General features: G+C 41.6%; 1 protein-coding gene across 3 annotated transcripts in view; it reads left to right on the top strand.

The window, feature by feature from the left end:
• fignl2 (fidgetin like 2) overlaps window positions 1–22,648 on the top strand; it is a 47,295-nt gene that overhangs the window by 12,308 nt on the left and 12,339 nt on the right. The window contains exons 1-2 of one of the 3 annotated variants that reach the window (XM_031746890.2): window positions 19,457–19,579; window positions 21,005–21,145. The exons of 1 other annotated variant lie outside the window; for it this stretch is intronic. In XM_031746890.2, the coding sequence (XP_031602750.2) occupies window positions 21,121–21,145 (25 nt within the window). In that variant the 5' untranslated portion in view covers window positions 19,457–19,579; window positions 21,005–21,120. Of the gene's footprint in view, window positions 1–19,456; window positions 19,580–21,004; window positions 21,146–22,648 lie in introns of those variants that run through there. One more of the 3 variants, XM_039604790.1, reaches the window with a different exon arrangement.

Raw genomic sequence — 22,648 nt, 5'->3', positions numbered from 1 at the left:
CAGTGGCCTGGTCTCCAATAACAACTACGGCTGTCATAAAATGTCCAATAGCTTAAATTGACTATAAGCCCTGTTAATACAGACAGAGCGATGGGGTTGGTTGTAAAAGAAGCATCACGGACCTGAAGGTCAGCAGTCGGACGCGACTCTCCATCTCTGATTTAACCAATCAGACATGTTTAATGAACCCCAGTTTTTGTTAACTGATGCCAGTTAAGATAATATGTAGAATTTTACTGTGGAGCTATCGACAGGAGTTCAAGGACTTCAGCGAGACGGTAATCAGCGGTGCTCCTGCTCTTTGACTAACTGGCTTTATCCTTGGAGTTCACAAGCTTTCAACCAGGAATGTGATCCAGTCTTCCTACTGGACTGAATACATCGTTACACCGGTCCTTTTGAATTCCATTTGCATTTCACGTCTTTTTGTATTTGGTCAAGGTAGTTTGGCAGATCCACCCTGAATATGTCAATTCAGAATTATTCAGTGGATGTGCGTCCAGCAAGACGCCCTCGACACGGAGGTGGTACAACACCTACTAGTTAGTCCAGAAGCAAACAATCTATTTTAAAAGATGGCAGGATATTGGCAAGGAAAATGACAGCTTTGCTCCTCTGCCGTGCTGCCTCCTGGGTAATGATTATTAGTTTTTGCAATTTCAGAAAAGTGTCTGAGCACTCGGTCTCAAAAATGGTTAAATTGCTTAAGGTAAAGAGTGATATGTCTGAGATGTCTTACTTTAAAATTCTTGAGTTGTTCCATGAGCACTAGAAGAAGGAAAAAATCAATTATTTTGATCTTTTCAAACACAGCTTTAGATCTAGACGTTTTGAAATGTCTTGCTAAAAAAGAGTTTAATTCTTCTCCAAGTAAAGAGAGATCAGTTCGTGTATTGCCGCTCTCTGCTTGCTGCGCCTTCATCTTAGAAAATGAACAGACCTACAGAGTGCAGAGGGCTACATAGACAGCTTGCACACTTGTGATGATGTCAAAATGAAATGCTGCTGACAAAGAGCAGAGCTGCCATGGCTCATTGAAAATCGGCTGTGAATAGGGAGATGGAATTCAGTCCGGTCTCATACACATGGCTTGATTGTGTAAAATGTTTTCACTCACTGCTGGACAATGCTCAAGGCTATCCTCTTTATGTACACTGCCCTTGTGTTCTGAGCTGCAGCCTGTGAAAGCTGCATCGATTTAAGCTTGCTGTATAATACAGGCTCATATGGGAATGGTGTCAACGTACTCCTTTCATCCCTCCGCAAGCAGAATTTGCTATCCCATATTATTTCATTGTGGCTAGAAGGCCAACAAAACGGTGTTGAATTTGGGCTAGACTCCCTGTACCTCCCCTGTGCATGTTCTTTTCTCTTTGGTGGGGCCATTAAGCTATCAAAGATGTGGCCTGTAAAGAAATGAAACATTGTCCAGAGAGAGGGAGAATTCTTCTGAGCTGGGGGAGGATGGGCAGAGAGGTGTGTGTGTGTGTTGGGGGGATTAGAGAGAAGGTTTTTAGGTGGAGGAGAGGGGAGCCGATGATGATGGACAGACATGGGGGAGACCACCCCCCCACACCTCAGTATCAAAGCAGCAGGAATGTAGAGCGGGCTGGTAGGACCTGGAACGCTCTCCTAAACCTCAGATCTGATGTGATGTGTGAAGTGGAGGGGTGAGTTGGAGCTTAGCGCTGCATACAGCAGCCGAGATACTGAGCAGGGACCTACACATACAGCTGCTTACCAGACCTGCTTGTTAAACCAGTGTTTAAATGTTACTTTAGGAGTACAGTAATCAGTGTTTTGCTATGTTGATGTTTTTGTTGCATGAGCATATGATGCACTTTGAGTGTCGTCTCTTGTGTGCTTTCGCAAAGCACAGAATCCCTCCGAACGTCAATAAATCTTTTAACCCCTTGGTGCCTCTTACAAAATTCAGATCCCATATCTATTTGGCCAGAAAAGGCAACCTATAGTCAATAAAATAACAAACTGCCATTTGCCCAAATGAACATTTCCATAGAGGCACCTCACAATTTCCAATTTCGTGATCAACACGTTACTAAGACTCCAACTGTAAGAGGAAGCATGAGGTCACTGAGAACCTGATCATGTAAACATTTATATGGTAACTTTAGCTTAGTGAATATGATAAAATCACATGTTTAGTTTAAGCACATTGCAGTGATGTAGCTCTACATAATTTGTTTGGGGATTATCAAAGTATTCTGATTATGGTTTTCTTTTTAATCCAGAATTGTAATGCCTGATTATATATAATAAGGGGCCTGGGAGTTGTGGATGCTGCTTGTGACTGAGAAGTTGCACAGTAATTTAAAAGAGGGAAAATCATAATGTGCATGAAATGGTAAACAGTCTTACAAGCTGTAACAGCTTATTTTTGCAACTTTTAAAATGTTTCTCAGACTTCAGATTGGGATCTAATATAAGGCCAAGATATTTGAGCTTTGAAGCCTGTTTTACTCTTAAATTTAGCTTTTGGGCTTCTTTTACAGAATGAGGACTGGGGGAAAAGCAAACTGGCACTTTCTTTTACTTGATGTTTATCGTAAGAGAAGAATTTTCAAGCCATGCTGCCACACACTGTAACTGATTGGGAATTGGGAAGAAAAGGAGAACCCCCTCACCACCACCACCACCACCACCACCACCACCTGATGCATACATCACGGCATAATCAGCAGCATACATATGAAAATCTGCTCAAGAGCATGACTGTGGCATTTATTCATTTATATATAAATTAAAAAGGAGTGGGCTGAGACAGATCCCTGTGGAATACCTGTTTTAGAGGTTGGAAAAGCTGTTTTTTCATTATTAATGAAGGCACAGTGTTTCTGATTAGAAAAGGTTTGAACCATTATAAGATTTTATCAGAAAATTAAAGCTTCAGAAGTTGAAGGATAAAAATGTTGTGATTTAATTTATGAAATTAAATCACCAAGTCCGGAAGGCTAAGCCGACTACTGATGAGCTTTTCTTTTTTCTTTTTTCTTTTTTTTTTTCCTCCATCACTTTGGAAAATATAGGTAGAATGCTAATTGACCTAAATTGCCTGCCTGATCAGCTGTGCCTCACTTTAAAACTGGAATCGCCTGTGCTTGATTCTGTTTATTGGGAATGTAGTGAGGAGTCAGAGCTTTCCTGTTTAATTGACTGGGACAACTCTCCATCCTTGCATGGGGTCACGAGCTGGCTGGAGACCATTTTGCTTTTCACTAATAGACAAAGCTCAGCTCTTCCTGTGCTCAGTCACAACCAGAGAGATGCACATGGAGTGTATCTCCGTGGATACGCTCATATCCCTGTGCGCTCATGGACAGAGACAGACAGGGAAGGTAGTACAGCGCTGTCTGTGTTTATCTATTACAGAGATGCCCGAAGCTTTTACAGCATCGGTCCAATTATGGCTATACATCCGCTTCTGCTTAAGTCCATTTGCTTTTACTTAATGCCCAAACAATTCCCTGATGCTTTGTTCTTTACTCTAAATACAAATCGCTCTATCCCTCTTTTTCTCTCTCCAGGCTGAATGGCTCCTTGCCCTTTTTCTCCACTTCCCACTGAACATGTAAGCTGCTTCCCACCACTGGCTGTGGGGTCATTAGACCACAGGAAATGTTGTTTTTATTTATTTTTTTTCAATCTTTTTCTTTTATTTTATCTTTGCCTGGAACAAAGGGAAAACATTCAATAGTTATTGATTTGGAGACATCTAACTTTTACTGGAGATCCCATTTAATCGCAAAAGCTGATTTATAGTAGGCCCTCTGACAATCCCATTAAATTGCTGTCTAGCTAATCAAGTCAATTCTTTCTCCTCGAGGACTAATCTTTTATAGGGACAGCAGAACAAATCCTGTCGGTAACAGGATTGGGAGGAAACTGGAAGGTTTCAGTGCTGCCTCACCTTACCGTAAATATGAGGCGGGGAGTCACAAGAGATGAGGAAAATTCATGTTTGTTACTATACGTTTAGCCAGCTAAAATATTTGGCTTCGCTGGTTAAAGAAATGCATTGGTGACTTTTTGTTTTTTTTGGGGGGGGGGGGTGTTAAAGTGTTACCACTTTCCATCACTAGCTTTAAAAAATATTTTACTTTTTTAATAATTGAAATTTGAAATGAATTATAGATAAAATGGAACAAGGCAGTCCAGTCCAGTACACTCTGTCTACTTCATATAAGTCACATTTTGCAATCCAATGTGGTGCCATTATGTTGAAAGCAGTTTGCAAACACTGTACACCCTTGTCATCTTCATTTTATACTTTAACCAAATTTCAGCTGTCAGGTCGAGTTTGCCTCTGTGGTGGATTAACTGTTTGGGGGGGCGGGGCTTATAAACCTGCACGTGTCCTTTTTTGGTGTGCAGCTTCAGATTTGACTGAGGTGATGGCAGACCCCGAAGCCCTTAGTCTCATAATGAAATTGTTGTAGTAAATCTGTTTTCTGCCTGCTTGTCGTGGTGCTAGCACTTCTTTATGAGTCACTGACCCACTGGGATTCAGCTCATCTACTAAATGAGGTGAAAACCCAAAAGAAATCATGGAAACCTGGAGACGCATGGCTGAATTTTATGATGTGCTGATAAAATTTCACTAGCTCTTGTCTCATAACATCAGGAAAGTTACAACTGAAGATGTTATTGCTTCATGTGCTCCCACTTCGTTTCGAGACGTCAAACCCGTCTTCATTCTTTTTACGTAATTAAATATTTACTTGTCTAAACTTGTCTAAACATCACACACATTGCTTTCCTTATGTGGACCGACCCACCCCCCACCCCACCCCAACCCCAGCATCATTTCCTTGTCATTCTTTTTGTGAAAGAAAATGTCACTTCTAACATTTCCATTAGAGCAAAAATGATGTTATTCCAAATTGTATGTGGTGGAGAGCTGTAATTGCTTGCTGTCGCATTACCTTTAGGAATTCAATACTGTCAATAGAATGCAGTTCTATGTCATTTACTGTTAGTTGAGTGTGCTGCTTTTTGAATGTCATTTGCAGTAAAACTCTAAGTGGGCTGCAGGGTATCTACCTACAGTGTTTTCCTTCAGTATGATACATTTCTGTGTATTCCACACTTATTTATATACCCACAAAAACTAGTCTAATCATTAATTTGATTTAGGACAGTGTTGCTCTTCTACACCAATGAATATAGGATATAGTTCTGTAAGCTTAAAAGTATATTGTAATGGAAGACCGTATAATATTATCGTTGTTGTTGTTATTATTGTAACCTGAGTAGATCCAGGCCTGACAGGACTCACACAGGACAGAATGTCTCCTTTGCAGCCAGAAGTCCAGCTCAGCACCTCTGGACCTCAGTGGAGCGACCATTGATTTGATCTCCTTGCTCATTCCTCGATTGACACAGATACACTGTGTCACGGCTCCTTGGCGGGATAAATCTAAGTCTGTCTAAACAGGCCCACTGTCAGCAGACATTTTAACTTTGTTTTTTTTTTTTCTTTCTTTCTTTTTTCCCCCCCTCTTTGGTGTTTATGGAGATTTTCAGCTCATAGTTCAATAGCAGCCTTGCTTTGCTTTGGATGGTGATTGCTTTTCTCCCTGCTCATTTGCATACCAAGAGTGGGTTCCCACTGAAAAGATCAAGGTAATCTATGTGTGGCCGGCGCTGGGCTGCTGCCAGGAAGACCCTGTCGATTCCATTAAAGGTGGGACCAGATGTTTGTCATTACCTTTATTGATAACCACGGGGTCAATACTGTGATTTATTCTGCTGGGATAGGGCTAAGCTTTAGTCACAAGTTTCACCACAGCCTGATCAATAGTACACAATGGACAAGTACAACATGCCCACACGTGAACTGAGAGCCTCAGCAAAGCTATAAATCTGTCACAAAGTTTTGTGCTTAGGTGCACATAGCAACCACATAGAAACCGTAAAAATAGCTGGGTGTTTTTGTTTCTTTTTTAGTGTATTTATTTCTACCCGAAAGCCCCTGTGGATGTGTGTCACTTATTTTTCTTTCTATTGGTCCTCTTCACTGGGTGCTCTCTCAGTGTTGTCTCTCTTCAAAACAAAACTCAACAAATTGCACCGTGGTTATTGTTTTAGTTTTCTACTTATTAATCATAAAGCAGCATTTATTTATGTTTTTAATGCGAGACTTAACCCATTTAAAGAAATCTGACAAGTATTTTCAGATTAAACATTAAATTTCACTGTTGCTCATGAAGTGTAGTGGTGAAGTCAGTGCAGCTGTTTGTTTAAGGCATTGTGACCAGAGCTGGACATTCCTCTGGTGGTTGTGGTCTGTAGGAGGAGGGCACTGTCTGTACCCTCTGAATAGACGCTGAGTCGCCGAACTGGACCAAAATGTAATTACCTCTAGCTCACAATGTCACACTGCAGACCAGAGCCTGACAGCAGCCTCAAAATGAAACACGCTGGGATTGAATTAACCTCCAGCTGTGTGTGTGTGTGCGTGCGTGTGTGTGTGTGTGATTTGAACTGTTCGTACACCTTTTTTCATGAGTGCGATTCTGAGATTTTTCCGGGAACTTACACTGTCACACTATTATATAGCACAGAATCTGTTTTCTAAAATGCTTGGGCAAGCAGTGCTGTTTTGTGGCGTTCTGTGACTTTTGGCCCAGCCAGCCAACTATAGAAATCAGCCACTGAATAGTGAAATGCAGTGCTCTGGGGGAAAAGAAGAAAAAACTGAGCACACATACAAATGGTCTCTCTGGCTGAGCTTTTTAGATGCATTGATATGATAAGCCAATAGATTTGGAGCTATTAGAGTCAGTCTCTCTCTGTCAGTGACAGTAATTTGCTGCTCTCAGTATAAACCTTTTTGTCACAGCCTTTAACATCAAACTGATTTTATCCCGAGATTTATTGAGATTGATTCATATTTTCATCATGTAATTTGTTCTCTGAATGTGTATTGTATGGGCTGGCTGGAATAGAATAACGTAATGTGATGGGGACTTAAATGAGCCATTAATCTGGCAGACCCAAGGGTGAAATGCAAATTGCATGAAGTATACAGCACATCACACATTTAATGAAATATTCAAGTTGAAAATCCTCACTGAGATTGATGTGATACATGAGCAAATTCATCTACTGTTTGAGGGCTTATCTTAAATCACTTACTCATCCTTCTTGTGTCATATTTGTGACTCAGTATTGTGTATGGCGCTGCCTGGTGTCAATGGGGATCTCCTCCCATATTTGAGCATCAGTCTGTGGTGGTGGTTGGTGGCATCAGATCAGCTGATACATAATTTTTCAGAGGTTCTCCATTGAATTCAGCTTTGGAGAATGTGAGGATGAGTCAGTGGTGTCAATGCCTTCATCAACCAGAAACTGCCTACACACTCTGGCTACATGATGCCGTGCATTGTCCTGCACTGGGATGCACCCAGCATACAACAGACTAACACACGAGTCTGTGTGTGACACTTTAACCATATGCCTTCCTAGGCCATCGCTGGCCCACTGCAAAATTGGACATGCTGGATGATGACAACTTTCGCAGTGGCATGTCCTGACTCCTTGATGTCTGTCGTATGCGCTCAGTGTGAAGCTGTTGTCAATGAAGAGATCTGCAAGTTCTGGTGTTCTCTGGTGAATGCTAGTCAGTCTGCATGGTGCTGGGCTGTGAGCACAAATTTGCACCAAAGCAGGTGAAGTGGATTCACAATCGCTTGTTTCCTAACTGGACAGATTATCCCTGGAGTCGTTGTTACGCTACAGTGATCAAATATTGCCTTAATTTTTTGAAAATTGTATTTATTTCATTCTTTAAATAGTACAGAGTAAACTTAAACAGTACTACAAAAGTTTAATAATATGTACAGTAAATACAGGGAACAACTTATTTGTCCCCCCCCCCCCAGCATGTTCAATCAAAAGCACTTTATTCATCACGCACAATGTCAGAGGAAAACTCGGGCTTTAAAAGGAGACACCAGGTGCTCTAAGATTAGAAATCAGGAATGGAGATAACGTTGTGCAGGAAGGGGGAAACAAAGTGATGATTTACAGTTTATCTGTGGAAGACACTGGGTATTATAAATGATCCAGTGAGACCAGAGAGAGGTCTGAGCCAGCGTGCTGTCAGGGCTTCCTGGCTGTATAATTGAAAATCATTCAGACAGCTGTACGTTTTAACCTTGGACCATGTCTTGGTCACTAACTGATGGGTTGGGATGCACAGCAGTTGAAGTCTGAGGAGTAGATGGGTATACGTTGAACAGGTGTGTGTCTTCATGGATGTGCTGTTTGAATAAAGCTTTATCGAACACCATTAAAAAAAGTCCTTTTGTAGAAGTGCTTCAGTATCTCTTGACATTGATTTTTTTTTTTTTTTTTTTTTTTCCATTATAACTCTGCACAACACATTATCGAGCAGGCTGAATCATTTCTATATGTGGGCCGATTACATTTCAATGCAGTCTTAACCAGCCTCCACCAACGTACTGTCAGATGTAACAAACCAGTTTCTGAAGGAGCTTATAATCTTTGGGAGTGATACAAACCAACAAAGCCATGAGTGAACTCCAGGAAGTAATGGATACCCCTGGCCTGTCTTAGCAGAAGCCTGTCTCCTTCCTCCATGCAGAGGGCTGGAGCAGTGTAGTCGTCTCTTCCCTCATGGAACCAGATGCATTATTGATGGATGGCCGATTGGGAACTCAATTACACAGAGATTACTGGGCTGGCAGACACTGGGACACCACTACCCTGTCAGAACTATTGAATTAGAGCACAGGAGAGGAGGGAAAGTGTCCTTCAGAGATGCTGCTTTTTTTTCTCTCTCTTTCTTGGTATGGCAGATGGCCACATCCTAGTTCATACTCTGACAGTTGACCTTCACAACAACTGTAGCTTTGGCTGCGCAGCTAGCCGGCTGGGTAGCGCTGTGGTGAGCAGTAGTGCGAAGCTTATTTCACACTAACCTGGATCTGGACGCCGTGGTGTGGTAGTACCTGTCGCGGCTGTGATTTGTAGCGCACACACGCGTTTGTGCATTCCTCAGTGTAATTTGATGTATCAAGTGACAGCTGCTCTTCCTTTAACACCGAAGCAGACGCAATGATGAGAGAGGCTCAGAATGCGAATGTATGTGCATAAATATTGGCATTTCACCAAATCTCATTCATATAACATGGCCTACCTGAATGAGAATCGTGCCTTGCAGGGTCGTATGCTATTACAAGTTTAATGTGAAATCTGGATGGCAGAAGATGAGAGTGGTGGAGGGGGGGAGGCTCGGCATCTGAAATGGAAGCATTCATCTTCCTTTTCTGTTGGTCAGCAAATGTGTTCAAAGGAAAGGAAAAAAGCAAGGTGAGGAAAGCTGATCTCAAAGAAGAGAAATCATTTCATAGCAGAACACACAGTGAAGCATATTCCACCCCTTGGCCTGGTGCAAGCTGCCTATCCTAAGCTTCTGGTTATTTTATTCATCAGTGAAAGTATGAACGTCTGTGGATTTACACTTCTGCTCTTGGTGGTTTTTGTTAAAGGAATCTTGATACATTTTAAACAGCCATTTACACTTACTTCATCCTGTATCTTTGGAAAACACATGGACGAGGTGTTTTTTTTTTTTTTTTTTTTTTTTTTTTTTTTTTCCCATTTCTCAAGTGTCTTCTTCTGTTGTTGGTATGTCAGTGTGTCAGTGAAGAGAGCTACTCTTGAAAGAGAGCATTGTTCAGGTTTGCGTTGTCAATGGAGACGAGGCCATAGCCAGGATTAGGTGGACAACAGGCAGCTTTCACCGGGCTCTTGCTTTATCCAGGTCTTTTTCCAACAGGCTGGGCAGTTTAGAAAAGACACCCCGGTGAGCCATGCCCCGCTCTGTTGCCCCTGTTTCCCTGAACACTGGGCACGGGTTAGCCCCTGGAGAAAAGGTTTAATAAGGAGTGGAGAATAGCCATTAGCTCCCTACCAGCCTCTGTTGATGGAGGAGAAAATAGAGGGACCAACAGACCAACATGAACTATTGGAGCCTGTGACAATCACATCACAGAGGAAACTAATTCCCTTTTCCTGAGGGTGAAGCCTGTCCACCAGCTCAGAGCAGAAAACACTGCCACAGTCATTACAAAATTTAATTACCTAGAGTTTGGAAAACTAGAGTGGTTATGTCTGATGTATTAGTACCAAAATTATCCCAGCAACTAACTTCAGCTGTGCGATGAGATGCCGGGTCAGGATATTGTCTGAAAGTAGTCAACAGCAAACAAACTACTAGTGGGTGTAGAACACTAATCGGTCACTTGTTTGCAACAGTGTTTTTATCCTTTTAGTTAATTAGTGGCCTAATTCACAGTTCAGATCAGTCCTTATTGGGGGGCTGCTGTGCTCATAGCCAGAGCTCTATGCATGCCTGACATCACCATATTAAGGATATTCCCTCTTGTTGACATAGAGATCCAAGAGGGGGAAAAACTTTTGGAAATGGATCATTTAGAACAGTCTGAAGCCTGAGTATTTGGCTCACGCAGCTTAAATGTACATAAACAGACCTCATTATTTGAAAATTTGGACAGGTTTAAGCTGGGTCTCAGTGTATATTGACAGTAAATCAGGAAAAGCGTAATAGGTTGACTTGATGTAATTTACATTCTCTCAGCCATGTTCATCGGCCAATATCTAAAGAAGTTCTGTGTGTGTGTGTGTGTGTGTGTGTGTGTGTGTGTGTGTGTGTGTGTGTGTGTGTGTGTGTGTGTGTGTGTGTGTGTGTGTGTGTGTGTGTGTGTGTGTGTGTGTGTGTGTGTGTGTGTGTGTGTGTGTGTGTGTGTGTGTGTGTGTGTGTGTGTGTGTGTGTGTGTGTGTGTGTGTGTGTGTGTGTGTGTGTGTGTGTGTGTGTGTGTGTGTGTGTGTGTGTGTGTGTGTGTCTCCTGATTTGCCTTGTCTCGTGTCTTTGTGTATTCACCGCACCCCGTTCTTTATTTCACTTCATATACATATGCAAGCAAAGATCCTCTTTCTTACCATCTTATTTGTAAAACACATTGCCTGTATTTTCTCGCTGTGATGTCATGCTGGATACAATCACACTGTTAAGGTTGCAAGCAGATGGCAAACATTGATTTTTCTCATACCTGCACTGCATTTATGAAATGGCCTCTCAAAGTAAAATCAATTTCAGTCGATGTTCTCAAAGTCTTTTCTGTCACAAACAAATTTATCAAAACCTGCTGGTACGGCTGAGTCATTAAGTGAGATTTTATCCAAACATAGCTGTACCACGCTAGTTGCCAGGTAGAGATGATTTGATCAGCGTTCTCTGAATCATTTTTGTAGAAAGAAGCTCAGAGTTTGTCTCGGTTAACTCTGTAACGTTCGATCATGTGATCGTGACTCAGCTGGTAGAAACAAACTTATACAAGTAGCTGAGTAGGCTGAATATGCACATTGTGAGTCATTGTCCAGCCATTTGCCAAAAGACTGAAATTATTGGAAGAAATTTGAAATAATGAATGCATTCATGCAATTTAAACCTGACCTATTCACAGTGAATAAATGCATGCCATTATTTAAGGAAATCATCTTCATTAAGTAAGCATTTTTGCAAATTAATGTCAGTGACTTGTAGCATCAAGTTACAATCTGCCTCAGTAAGCACAGTTATCATTACTGATGAAGCTGCCCTCATTTGTAGGACAAAGGCGTGCCGTGCCTCTTGTATATGTAATTAGGTGTGTTAGTGAATTTTTTTTTTTCTTTTTATTTAAAGCACGCCTCAGATTCAAATGATGGAAATTACTACATATCACAGGAGTGCACGCATACACATGATGGGTGGAGTTGGAGCTTCACTGTGTAGGTGCTGAGATTCAATCACATGCAGTTTCCTTCCATATAACCATATTTGCTGCCTCCTCACACCTTTTAATTCCCATCTTCCAAATTTGTATTTTTCTTGTCAGTTGCTATCACGCAGCAACTGTGTTTGATCTATCGATTAACAGTCAGAAATAACCGGAAAATTGAAAAAGTACATTTGTTGACACGGACTCGTTACATTTACTTTCCACTAAACAATGAGGTTCATGGTTGTGTGGAAAGTAAATGTAACAAGTCCATGTCAACGACGCCCAAAGGCTCATTCTGAGCCAGGAAAAACACTTTTATTGACGGTAACTGGAGCTGGGTCCTGCAGCCAGCGGATTCTCTCGTTGTATTTAATTTCAGCTCAGAGCTCTATTTTCTATATATTTTGTCTACTTGGAGTCCTCTGTCCTCCTTCATCACAATAACCAACCTAAACGGCACATATCTGAACCTGAAACCAATTTAAAATCTAAATTCAACTCCCTGACCTCCATATGTCCAGAGCTCTGTTTCCATGCCATCAGACTGCATGCCTGCATGGTGTGGAAAGTTCAGGTTCCCAGTGTCACATGACCCTATCCAGATTAACAACATGCATGAATGTGACTACAGACCCTTTGACACTACAGGTTTACGCCGATCACAGAGAAAGTCACAGGATGTATTTAGAGACGGTCAAGTTGTGTGATTTTTATTTTAAAAAATAAATGTTTAAAGACATTGTTCACTGCCTTCTTTGTAGTTATCTTGTAAGGTGTACAGAGTCGTACATGTGTTCTTTTATAGGCTTCAAATACAGAATCAAAGGACTTTAGTTTGTGTTTGAGGCTTTGCAGATGCTGTGCTCTCACTTGAAGAGACATTGAATACAATTTTACCAAATTCTAAAGCTTTAACCATCTACTATATCCTTATGCTTTTCAAAGGCTCTTCCACGACTGAATTGCGAAGCTATTCATCGACCTGTGAAGTGCGTGAGTGTCTTATCACTTCGGAGCGGTAAATCTGATGTGTCTGTTAAGTTTTGTGAATGACCTCTGCGGTGTGGGGTGTGTGTATGTGCTGTGTCAGTATCTGAAAGCGCTGTCGGTGTGTGCAGCAATGCCACAGGGTTTAACCCCGCTGCATTGATCCCTGGGTTGCTCAGGGCTGTTGCCTAATTCTCCAATTTTCAGCTGTTAGAGATAGAATTGGAATAATAAACAGCTGAACCTCCCACTAATAATCCCACTGACTCACCCCCACACCCCCGTCTTCAGGACAACTGGGGTCGGGGTAGAGTTTCTCTGTCCACCCTAATCTCAGCCAAAGCCTCAGCACTCGCTCCTCTGCCCTAATGAAATGATATTGGCCAGCTTTGTAAGCCTGGAAGTGATTATCGCTACACAAACGCATGCACATTTGGATGATTTGTAGATACTTAAAGCGCCTGCATTTGTCATACACACTCCTCAGCATATGTATGTACGTTTGCAAAGTATCTGGAAAAACTCTTGGTTTCCTCAAACAAACAAGCCTCTCTCAGCTTTACAATTCTGCCACAGGAAGGAGAATACAGGAGATGATGATGATGATGATGATGATGATAATAATAAATGCTTTAAAATAGACACTGCTTTGTTTTGCAGCTCCTCAGTTCATTCTGTGTCTGAAAAAAAGCAGGTTTGGTTCTTTTTAAGGCTATAAGGCCACCAGCCCTTTAAGTCAGCTTTCTTTTGATTGGCTCCCCCTTGCAAACAGATGCCTCAGAGGGTAGGTGGGTGGGGTTTTTGTGCTATGTTAGAGATATTCTGGCTCTAATGACAATGACATCATGCAGAAAACTGTTCATAAAAGTCTGAAGCTTAAACTTTTGGCTCACAGGGGATTTTTGAAATGTTTTCACACCCACCTGAGCCACGCTCCTCTTTAGCTTTTACTTCAGTGCTTGTTTGCAGTGTTAGTAATGTCATTTATAGATTCTGTATTAACGCTAGTGGGAAAGTAATTGCCAACATTTCAGATTTTCTGAATACCTCAGCGCATTGAAAAATTAATATTGGTGTGATCTTCATGCGGGTCAGTGTAGGTAGGTCTTTGAAATGGTGAAGAACTATGAATGAGACTTTGGTTAAAGGTCTGACTTCAGCTTTGTCTGAAGTTTGCTGAATTTTCTCAATAACAGCTGAAAAACACGTTTTAGGAAACAAGTTGAGTGGTGTCATTCTTAAAGAGGTTATTCAACAGTACTTACTAACATGTTGAAGCTGCCTGTCATGTTTGGGTCAGGAATAGCCAGAAAAAGAAAGATATCACTGGTAACTGTCTCTGATATTAACACCAGCATAGATTTTGTTTTTGTTTTTTTGTTTTTTTACATTGTTTAATTATATTTTTGGACTGTGGTGGGTAATGTAAGGTGAGTGGCTGAATGTACCCACTCCACATAATTCCTTGATCATGTCCGCTTTGAGGCGTTGTCTCACCATGTCTCACCTGCAGAATGCTCACAGTGAAACTGCAACTTTGACTGACTTTGTGTCAAGTGCTGATTTCTGTCCATGCAGCTGATAAATGTGACATGTTGCTTAGCTAATCACCCTGCGGGGCTGCTCTGCATGCAGATTTTCATTTAACCAAATTAAATATAAGCCTGATTCAACGGTTTGGCTCAATGTGAAAAGGCTGACCTGCTCCCACAGTTCATCATCGGGGTGAACAACCTGCTGAATGGAGGTGTTGAGCTGGCGTATGAGGTCAAACACTAGCGTGTTGACCTGTACCCTTTGTCCATTCAGGAGTAATTTCATCCGCCACGGCTCTTTTGTCTACCTCTCATATCTTTCCATTAACCTTCAACCACCGGGCTTCGATGAGTCCTCAGAGCCCCGACAGTAACCCATGTTCTTTACTGTCTCCTGTGCAGAAAGTTTTCAGAGAAATGTGGAGAGCCAACACTGTCACAGGTGTGTTGTCGTGTATCAACGCATGTTTGTGGCAGAGGCACCTGCCAAACTCTGCTGTGACAGGGGAAGTGGTCTGTGCAGATAATGTCTGCTCTGTTTCATTGTTACCGTTTCAGTTTTTTGGCTTGCTTCAAGTCCTGGGGCCCTGAAGTCTTTGTGCTGCGGTAGTGCTGGACTCAGCATGCTGCCTGTGTCCACACACTGCTGCCTCAGCACTAATAAGGCAATAGTATGATAGAGGGAGCGCCAGTTGTCTGCTTTCAACGTCCCTACTCAACCGTACCCTTACCTAATGCCCTCCCCCACAAAGACACCATTACCAAATCTTTTAAGGATCCCATATTAGGGAAAAAATCAAGAAGTCTAATTGTGGTTCTGAACTGGGTCTCCCTGGGTGTGGTAAGTTTTGTAACCCCTCTAATGAGTTGCTGTGTTTCCTCCTATGGGTTTATTGCACTGCATTCCAATTTAAGTCATGTCACTGACCACCGGAGCATCTCCTAAAAAAGCTCAAACCACATGGTTCAAATGAGGCCAGTACGGTTTTAACACCGTACACAATAAAACGACTCTGAGGCCCTGACAACGTGATGATTTTAATAGAAGGCGGCCTAACAAGGAACACGGCAACACAAATGACCAGATGGGCTGAGGGGAAAATATGTCAACGTTAACCAAAATATTTGTCTGTAAAAGTTAATATTGGAGAGGTTTTTTTTTTTTTTTCTTTAATGTTTTTATTAACAATGATGGATTTATTGATATGTGGGATTTCTCATTTCTTTTTGTCTAAACTTTAAATATTAAACTCAGGGAGCAAATTGTAACATCAGAATAATGTTTTTTATCAACTGCAATTATTCACCAGTGATAGACGGTTATATCACTTGACAACATAATGAGCTATAATAGCATCAGTACAGTATAAATTATTACAGCCACCCTCCTCTGGGCAAACACTTTCACTAATGCTGTCATATGATAAAGTCCATGCACGCCTAACGTGATCACAGCGTCCCTCTCTATTTTCAGCCTGCCCACCGACTGTGTCTGCTAATTTCTATATGAATATTTGTGGTGCGTGCTGTGTGTGAGAGAGTGGCGTGCTGTAACATGTGTAGTGCTGAAGCTTGAGTGGAGTAGTGGCTCCATGTAACAAGAGGAGATGACTGGGCCATGTGGCCCTCAGTGTGGTGCTAAAAACAGCCCAGCAGCTCTGTGTGTGTGTGTCTGTGTGTGTGTGTGTGTGTGTGTGTGTGTGTGTGTGAGAGAGAGAGAGATGAGTAAATGAAACACCACCTGAAACCGAAACATTGGAGTAACAAACAACTAATCAAACATGCATCAGAAATCTTAAAACGGTCATTATTGTCACACCAGTCCTTTTCTTGGCCCTGTTTCATCTTCTGTTCTGTTAACGGTCAGAAATCTGGGCATTGATTTTGATCAGTTCACCTTTGATAACAATGCTCGTTGTCTTATACATCTGTCTTATAATGCTTTTATCATCTTGTTCTGAAATGGGAATTATCATTATTTATTTTTGACATGGCTCGATTATAACTTTTTGTTGTTCCTTGATTGCTTAAAAACTGTCCAGAATGCTGCTGTGAGGCTTTTCACCCGGCCCTCTAAAAGACTCCATGTGACACCACTTCTGTCCTGTTTTCATTGGCTCTCTGTGATATTTTGTATTCAGTTTAAGATTTTGGTGATGTCTTTCAGAGCTCTTCATGGTGTGACAGGTCTACTATGCATTTGAGGTAAGCTGATCAGTGTTTGTTGGAGGTACCTTGGTCCAGGATAAGGACAAAAGTGGACTGTGCTTTTGAGGTTGTGGTTGTGGCTTAAGACCAACCTGTGCAAGTTTACTTACTTAGTAGCTCCCTTGATGCTACTTATAAGCAGTCCATCTGGTTCTGCTACAAGTGACTGGAATATTCACTTAGCCACAACATTAAAACCATCTGCCTACTTTTACACAGGTTTCACTACATTGGGGTGTACACAAAAGACCTCTGCGGTTTACTCTGGTGTCTGGAACCAGGACAATGGCAACAGATTTTTGGGTCCTGTGCCAAGTAGGACTTCTGTGTATTGGGCCACTTCTGGTGCATCCTGCCCCCAGATGCTGGGCTGAGTTGGGAGTTAGGAGGCTGAGCTACTCTTTTTTTTGTGTTTCTTGACGTTTTTGTGTTGACCTTTGCCGTCTTTATTGTAGTGGATTATGCTTTTTACAACTTCCCCTTAGAGGCGGTCCCACTGCAATAATGTTTGATTACAAAAAAGATGACGTGACTGAGTTTCTAAATGGTTTATCATTTCTGCTCATAAGTAGAATGTGCTTTTTGAAATCAGCATTAGTGGAACATATTTTTAATGTCTACCATGACATTAATCCCACCTGCCTTATCATCATCAAAGCAGACCTGACCTATTGTGGCACGTCCAGTGGGTTGCATGGTTGGCGGACTGGAATCTGGGAGGGGTCTGATGAAGGGTTTAGGCATTGGGTTCTTTATCAGGATCCTTAGATCTGTAAATTGTCTGGTTAGTATGTGTCAAAGGGTAGGATGTAACTTTTTCCAGCAGAACACTGAATTGTTATGGTCCAATGTTTTTTGGAGAGAAGTAATATTGCACTTAATGTTATTTCTCAGTAGTCTTTGTTAATCAGACATTTCAATTGTTATAAAGGGACAATTAAGACTATGTAGTTCACTATTCAAATGTTTAAAAGGTTTAAAAATTAGTGGTGAATATAAGACTGAAGTATGATTATCGCTGTATATATAAAATATTAGTTTTTGTTAATTGTTTGTTTTCATTTATTTAGTCTTTGTTTTGTTTAAATCTATTAATTAAAAGGGTTAAAAAAAACATTTAGGAAATTCTCTGTAAAAAGTTCAGCTCTAATCTTCAGCCTACACCTTTATAGTTAGTAATGCCTTCTTTCTATTTGATTCAGTTCTTTAACTTTTTAAGCCTTTAAACCAATTTATATAATATAATATAATTGAGGAAGAAAAAAAAACAAACAAAAACAAGAAAACCGCACGTCTTTTGATATGCATATAAAAAATGTATTGGGCCACCTGTCATAAAAAACACATTTTAGAAATCTTAAGAAAACTTGTTTAAACTACAAATCACTTTGTTTATTAGGCAAATAACAAACTGAATTTATGTTTTCATACTCAAATTTTTAGCTAGCTAAACTACAGTAATGCAATATATGCAATACATTTAAATTGGTATCTTATTCAAAAAACTGTGCTTTACTGTGTTTTTTTTTTTTTGTTTTTTTTTTGTTTTAAACAGTGAATCTGAAAATTCATGCTAACAACAGTAACTATATTTACCATTTAAAATTCCCTTTTGATTATAGAGCTTGTATGTACTGGTGGATTAACAATTACCGAAACATTAAAAATGAGTCTGGTAATTTACCAGTTCTGTTAATTTAGTGCAGCTGTGGCACAAACCTTAAAATCGGTGGCGATCTAATAAATTTGTTCATTTGTTCTTCCTTCTGGCTCACAAATGCTAAACCTCCATTTAAGATGCACATCTATCAATCAACCATTTAGCCTGCATTTATAAATTAAAGACCTTTAAGCAATGCAAACATAAAAGAAATAAACTACAACAATACAGAGAAAAGAAGTGCAGGAGATGTGTAGAGATCCGCTTATTGCTTTTATTGCTTGTATCGGTGGCGACCATTGCTCGATAGATGTTTCCAGCTGTAGTCTTGCATTGGATTTATTATGGACAAATTAATCTGTTACACTAAGGTCAAAGTTTATTGAGCTATTTCTGTTTCTGGCTCTACTCATCTGAACATTTGTTCACGCGGTCACCTTATCTGTGGCGATGTGCTGAATGGTGAAGTATGGTGTGATGGTCATGCATCAGGGCTTTGTGGAGACAAGTCTTCTGGGATGTGGGTGTATGGCTAATGTAGCCGTTGATCAGTAAATACCTCCAAGCTGGCTGCTTGCTGAACCACATTGTCTTCCTCGTGTTACATACAAGATGTTGTGTGGGTGTGGCAGCTTAGGAATTTTTGGAAGGCATGTTGTTTTTTTGTTTTTTTTCGGAGCTTGGCTGAAAAATGGAAAATAATAATACACTCATACCAGGCTGTGATGCATTATTCTGCTTTTGAGAAATACTTTCTTCTTAATTAGTAATAAGCGATGAATATCATTTTTCAAGGATCAGTTTTCAAGTGTCTGTTTCAGTCAGCCAGTGAAGAAATAAGAGCTCGCTCCTCGGTGTGTTTTCACTGCAATTTGACCGCTGTTGAGCTTTCTCAATCCTCCTATGTCAAACCAAACTTGCCCTGGGCATTTCCCTCCAGATAAAAACTCTCCGCTGTCCTCCGTGTCCAGGTTTCAGTATGAGCGAGCACCTTCACGCTCGCTCTCCTTCAGAGGATGATTGGTCAGTCCCCCACCCTCCCTGCTGCACTCCCCTTATTCTCTATCTCTCTTCCTACTTAAATACTTTTAGCATAAAGAGTGAGAAGGAGGGGAGGGAGAGGGGGATGGGAGATCCATGGGGGAGGGGAGCTGAGCGCTCGCTCTGTCACTGACGAGGGAGAGAAAGAGAGGGAGGGAGGGGGGGAGAGAGAGAGAGAGAGGGAGGGAGAGAGAGAGCCGAATTGTGTCCCATATGTGGGGAAAAAAGCATAGCAGTGCACATGCAGGTCTGGTCTGCTCCAGGGATTATCCTAGCGCTTTCAGATCTGATGGAGGACATGCAGGCATGAATAGGTAAGACTGCTTGTCTTCTCTGCATCTATGTGTTTATCTGCTGCCATAGCCCGCTGCTATCCCTGCTGTTTGACTTGGCCGGGCTGAAGTTGGAGGAAGACGGGAACTGAGCGTGTTGAAACAGCTCTCCTGTTTGGCTACTGACCATGAGACATTTCCTTGAGAAAACTCAAACTGCTATCTCTGCCTTCTCCCTTCAGCCTCGCTCTGACCTGTGCTGATGCAGGGCAGTGTTTGTTTTAAGTGGGAACTGTGGTTTGCTGCTGTAGTGTGCATGTTATTCTGGGCTGAGTGGTAAAAGTTGACTGTCAGTCGGAGCAGAGTGGGTTTGTAGTCTGATACTGTGTTGTACGTGCAGCCTGTTGGTGTCCACAGATAGCCTTGTGGTCATTGCGTAATTTATCTTCTATGTGAACTGTACATTTGTGAATGTAAATCTGTATATAATAGGTTTGTTTTAAAGCAGACAGACTGCTGCCAAAAGTATTAACAGAGCATTAAATAAAACAGTTGTTTAAGACTTGGTTTACATATCTGAGATTATATAATTTATGACTTTTAATATTTGACTTATAAATGGACTGTAGATTCTACAGATGTGGTTCAAGAAAACAAATGTGGTTTTCACAGAAAGCATTAATGGCCCCAATGGCTCAATGGAAAAAAATTTCATGGAAATATTTTATTTGCACGGGCTTGTTCAGAGAGGTGCTCCAGATGAGAAAAGCATAATAAAAACTAGAAGATTAAGCTGATTTTAATTGGTGCGTGATCAAAATATGACTTCCACAACTTGACTTTTCAACCTAAATAGAGACTTGGTGTAATTTAATGTGCTTTATCTTTGAAAGTAGACAAAAACAATAGCTCGTTATATTTAGATTTCCACATTAAAAATACATTTTAAGTCATTTTACAACTGAAGCTGATGTGTTTGGACAGCTTGAAAGCTGAAACTTTGTCCATATGGGGAAATATCTTTCCCCTGCATTTTGTTAGTAGGGCTCCAAAAGTGCTCTGTGTCCTAAGAATGCAGTCTTTATTGCCCCAGCGCACAGAGCAATGGTATGCATGAGTCTTTTTGTGAGGCAGATTTAGAAAGCCCTCTTTAGAGGCTGGATGCGGCCTCACAATCAGCTTAATGCCTGCCTATAATGAACGCCCTTGTGCGCCTCAGTTTGGTAGACTGAGTGCGTGCGTGTGTTTGTGTTTATATAAGTTTGATTTCTGTTCTTGTTACGCTGATCGGGCTCTCAGGTTGGTCAATAATTCCATCAAATTCCGGTTCAATCCTGATCCATGTGTTTGGATGCGTGTTGGCTTTTGAGCTCGCCTTGCAAGTTTTGGTTGACGTTTGAGTGTCCACACACAGTGCAGCAGCCAGTAACTCCCTCACCTCTTTTTCTCTCTCTCTCGCTCTCTCAGGGCTGTTCTGTTGTCAGTGCAAGCTCATGCCAGTGATGGACTACAGCCGGACGGGCACTAACCTTAGCTGGCATTCACAAAACAGCCTTCCTCCTTACTGAGACCAGCTCCACAGAATGCTGAGTCCTATTGTCCCTTATAGTGAGTACACTATACCCTTCTCTCTATCTGCTCTGCACACCAAACGGCCTCATTCACTGACTTGGACTTTGCCTTAATCAATGAGTCTCTGTTCCAAAAATACGCAGGAGCGAACATCGTGTTCGTGTAGTTTGCAAACAGAGAGGAAGAATTGACAGTTGATCGTGCAATCAGAAACTTGTTGGGGTTTTTTCCTTTTCTTTTTTTTTTCCTTTCCCGCTTGACGTGCGTTGTGGAAACGCTAAACCCCGGGCACTGGCCCTGTGTGAATGTTTCATCAGCAGACGGAGGACACAGATGGGGAGAGGAAGAGGTTGGAGGGCTGATGGTTTAAGCTACAGAAACCCTTCAGTCCTCAAAGTGTCATTTTACTTACACACACACACACGCACATGCACACACGGCCTCCTGCCTTCTCTGCTTTTTCCTCCTCCCCTCTCTCTATTCTCCCTTCAATGCTGATCTAATAACTAACATGTCCAGTGTTCGTCTCCCCCTTTGCACCCTCCCACCAGGTTTCATTTGAGTCAGAGTCCAGTGCTCCGGGTCTCCGAAACGGCATTGTTTGCCGGCCAGCATGGGGCTGCCTCCGTGGCCTCGGCCTCAAGAGCGCCTTTTTCCCATCTCTTTAAATGGCCTCAAAGGAACATTATTGGCTTGACAGTTACAAGAAAAGGAGGAGAAATCACACGGAAAGGGCAATTTAAAAAGTATTACTTAAAAACGGTTTGTAGGAACTTTTGATTGTGTTTTTAAATGTGGCTTCGGTCGCAGAGGCAGTGTAGGCGAGCGCGTGGGCGTGTGAATTCAAACTGGAAAACAGAGTTTGATTAAAGCATCACGAGCAGATGTTTGACAGTAACCATGGCTGTTTGTTTGCTTTTGGTGAATTTCACCCTCTAAATGCCCAAATAAGTAGCTGACCTCTCGTTTTTGTTTTGAAACATGTCCATTCACAAGTGGCTCGTGGTTGAATTATTGCCAGCTCCCAGAATTTTTTTATTTTTTTGATTAAATGCTGTTTATAGTTCAAACCCTAATTAGACAGAGTTTGGCCGTGCGTTTGAAAGGCCTGTTTAGCAGGTTACTCCATCAGCTCCCTGCAACCTGCGGGTCCACACTCAGTGGTTATACTCGGCGCTGCTGAAATGGACAGCGAGTCTAAGAATGTCACAAAGTGATGGTGGAATAGTAAGCATACCTTCGGAGATGACACACTGTTGGTCCTTCATAGGACTCTTCCGGTACATTATGTACTAGGCTTTGTGTGCGCCTGTGTGTGTTTTGCTGTTGTGATCCTTTTCATCTTCTCAGATCACCAGCTTGATGGGTTTTCATGTGTGGTGCAGTTCTGTTCTGCAGTGTTTCTGCAGCGGTGAGCTCATTTCAGAGCGGCCTGCTAGTATTTGTGCATGCAAAGTTCACACGGGGGATTGTATGAGCATGTGCAGCAGTGGTCGGTAGGCTTTGCCATTTATTCTCAGACCAATGGTGACACACAAA

The sequence above is a fragment of the Oreochromis aureus genome, linkage group 20 (assembly GCF_013358895.1).
Source record: "Oreochromis aureus strain Israel breed Guangdong linkage group 20, ZZ_aureus, whole genome shotgun sequence".
Taxonomy (NCBI): Eukaryota; Metazoa; Chordata; class Actinopteri; order Cichliformes; family Cichlidae; genus Oreochromis; species Oreochromis aureus.
This window is presented reverse-complemented; position numbering and strand designations above follow the sequence as displayed.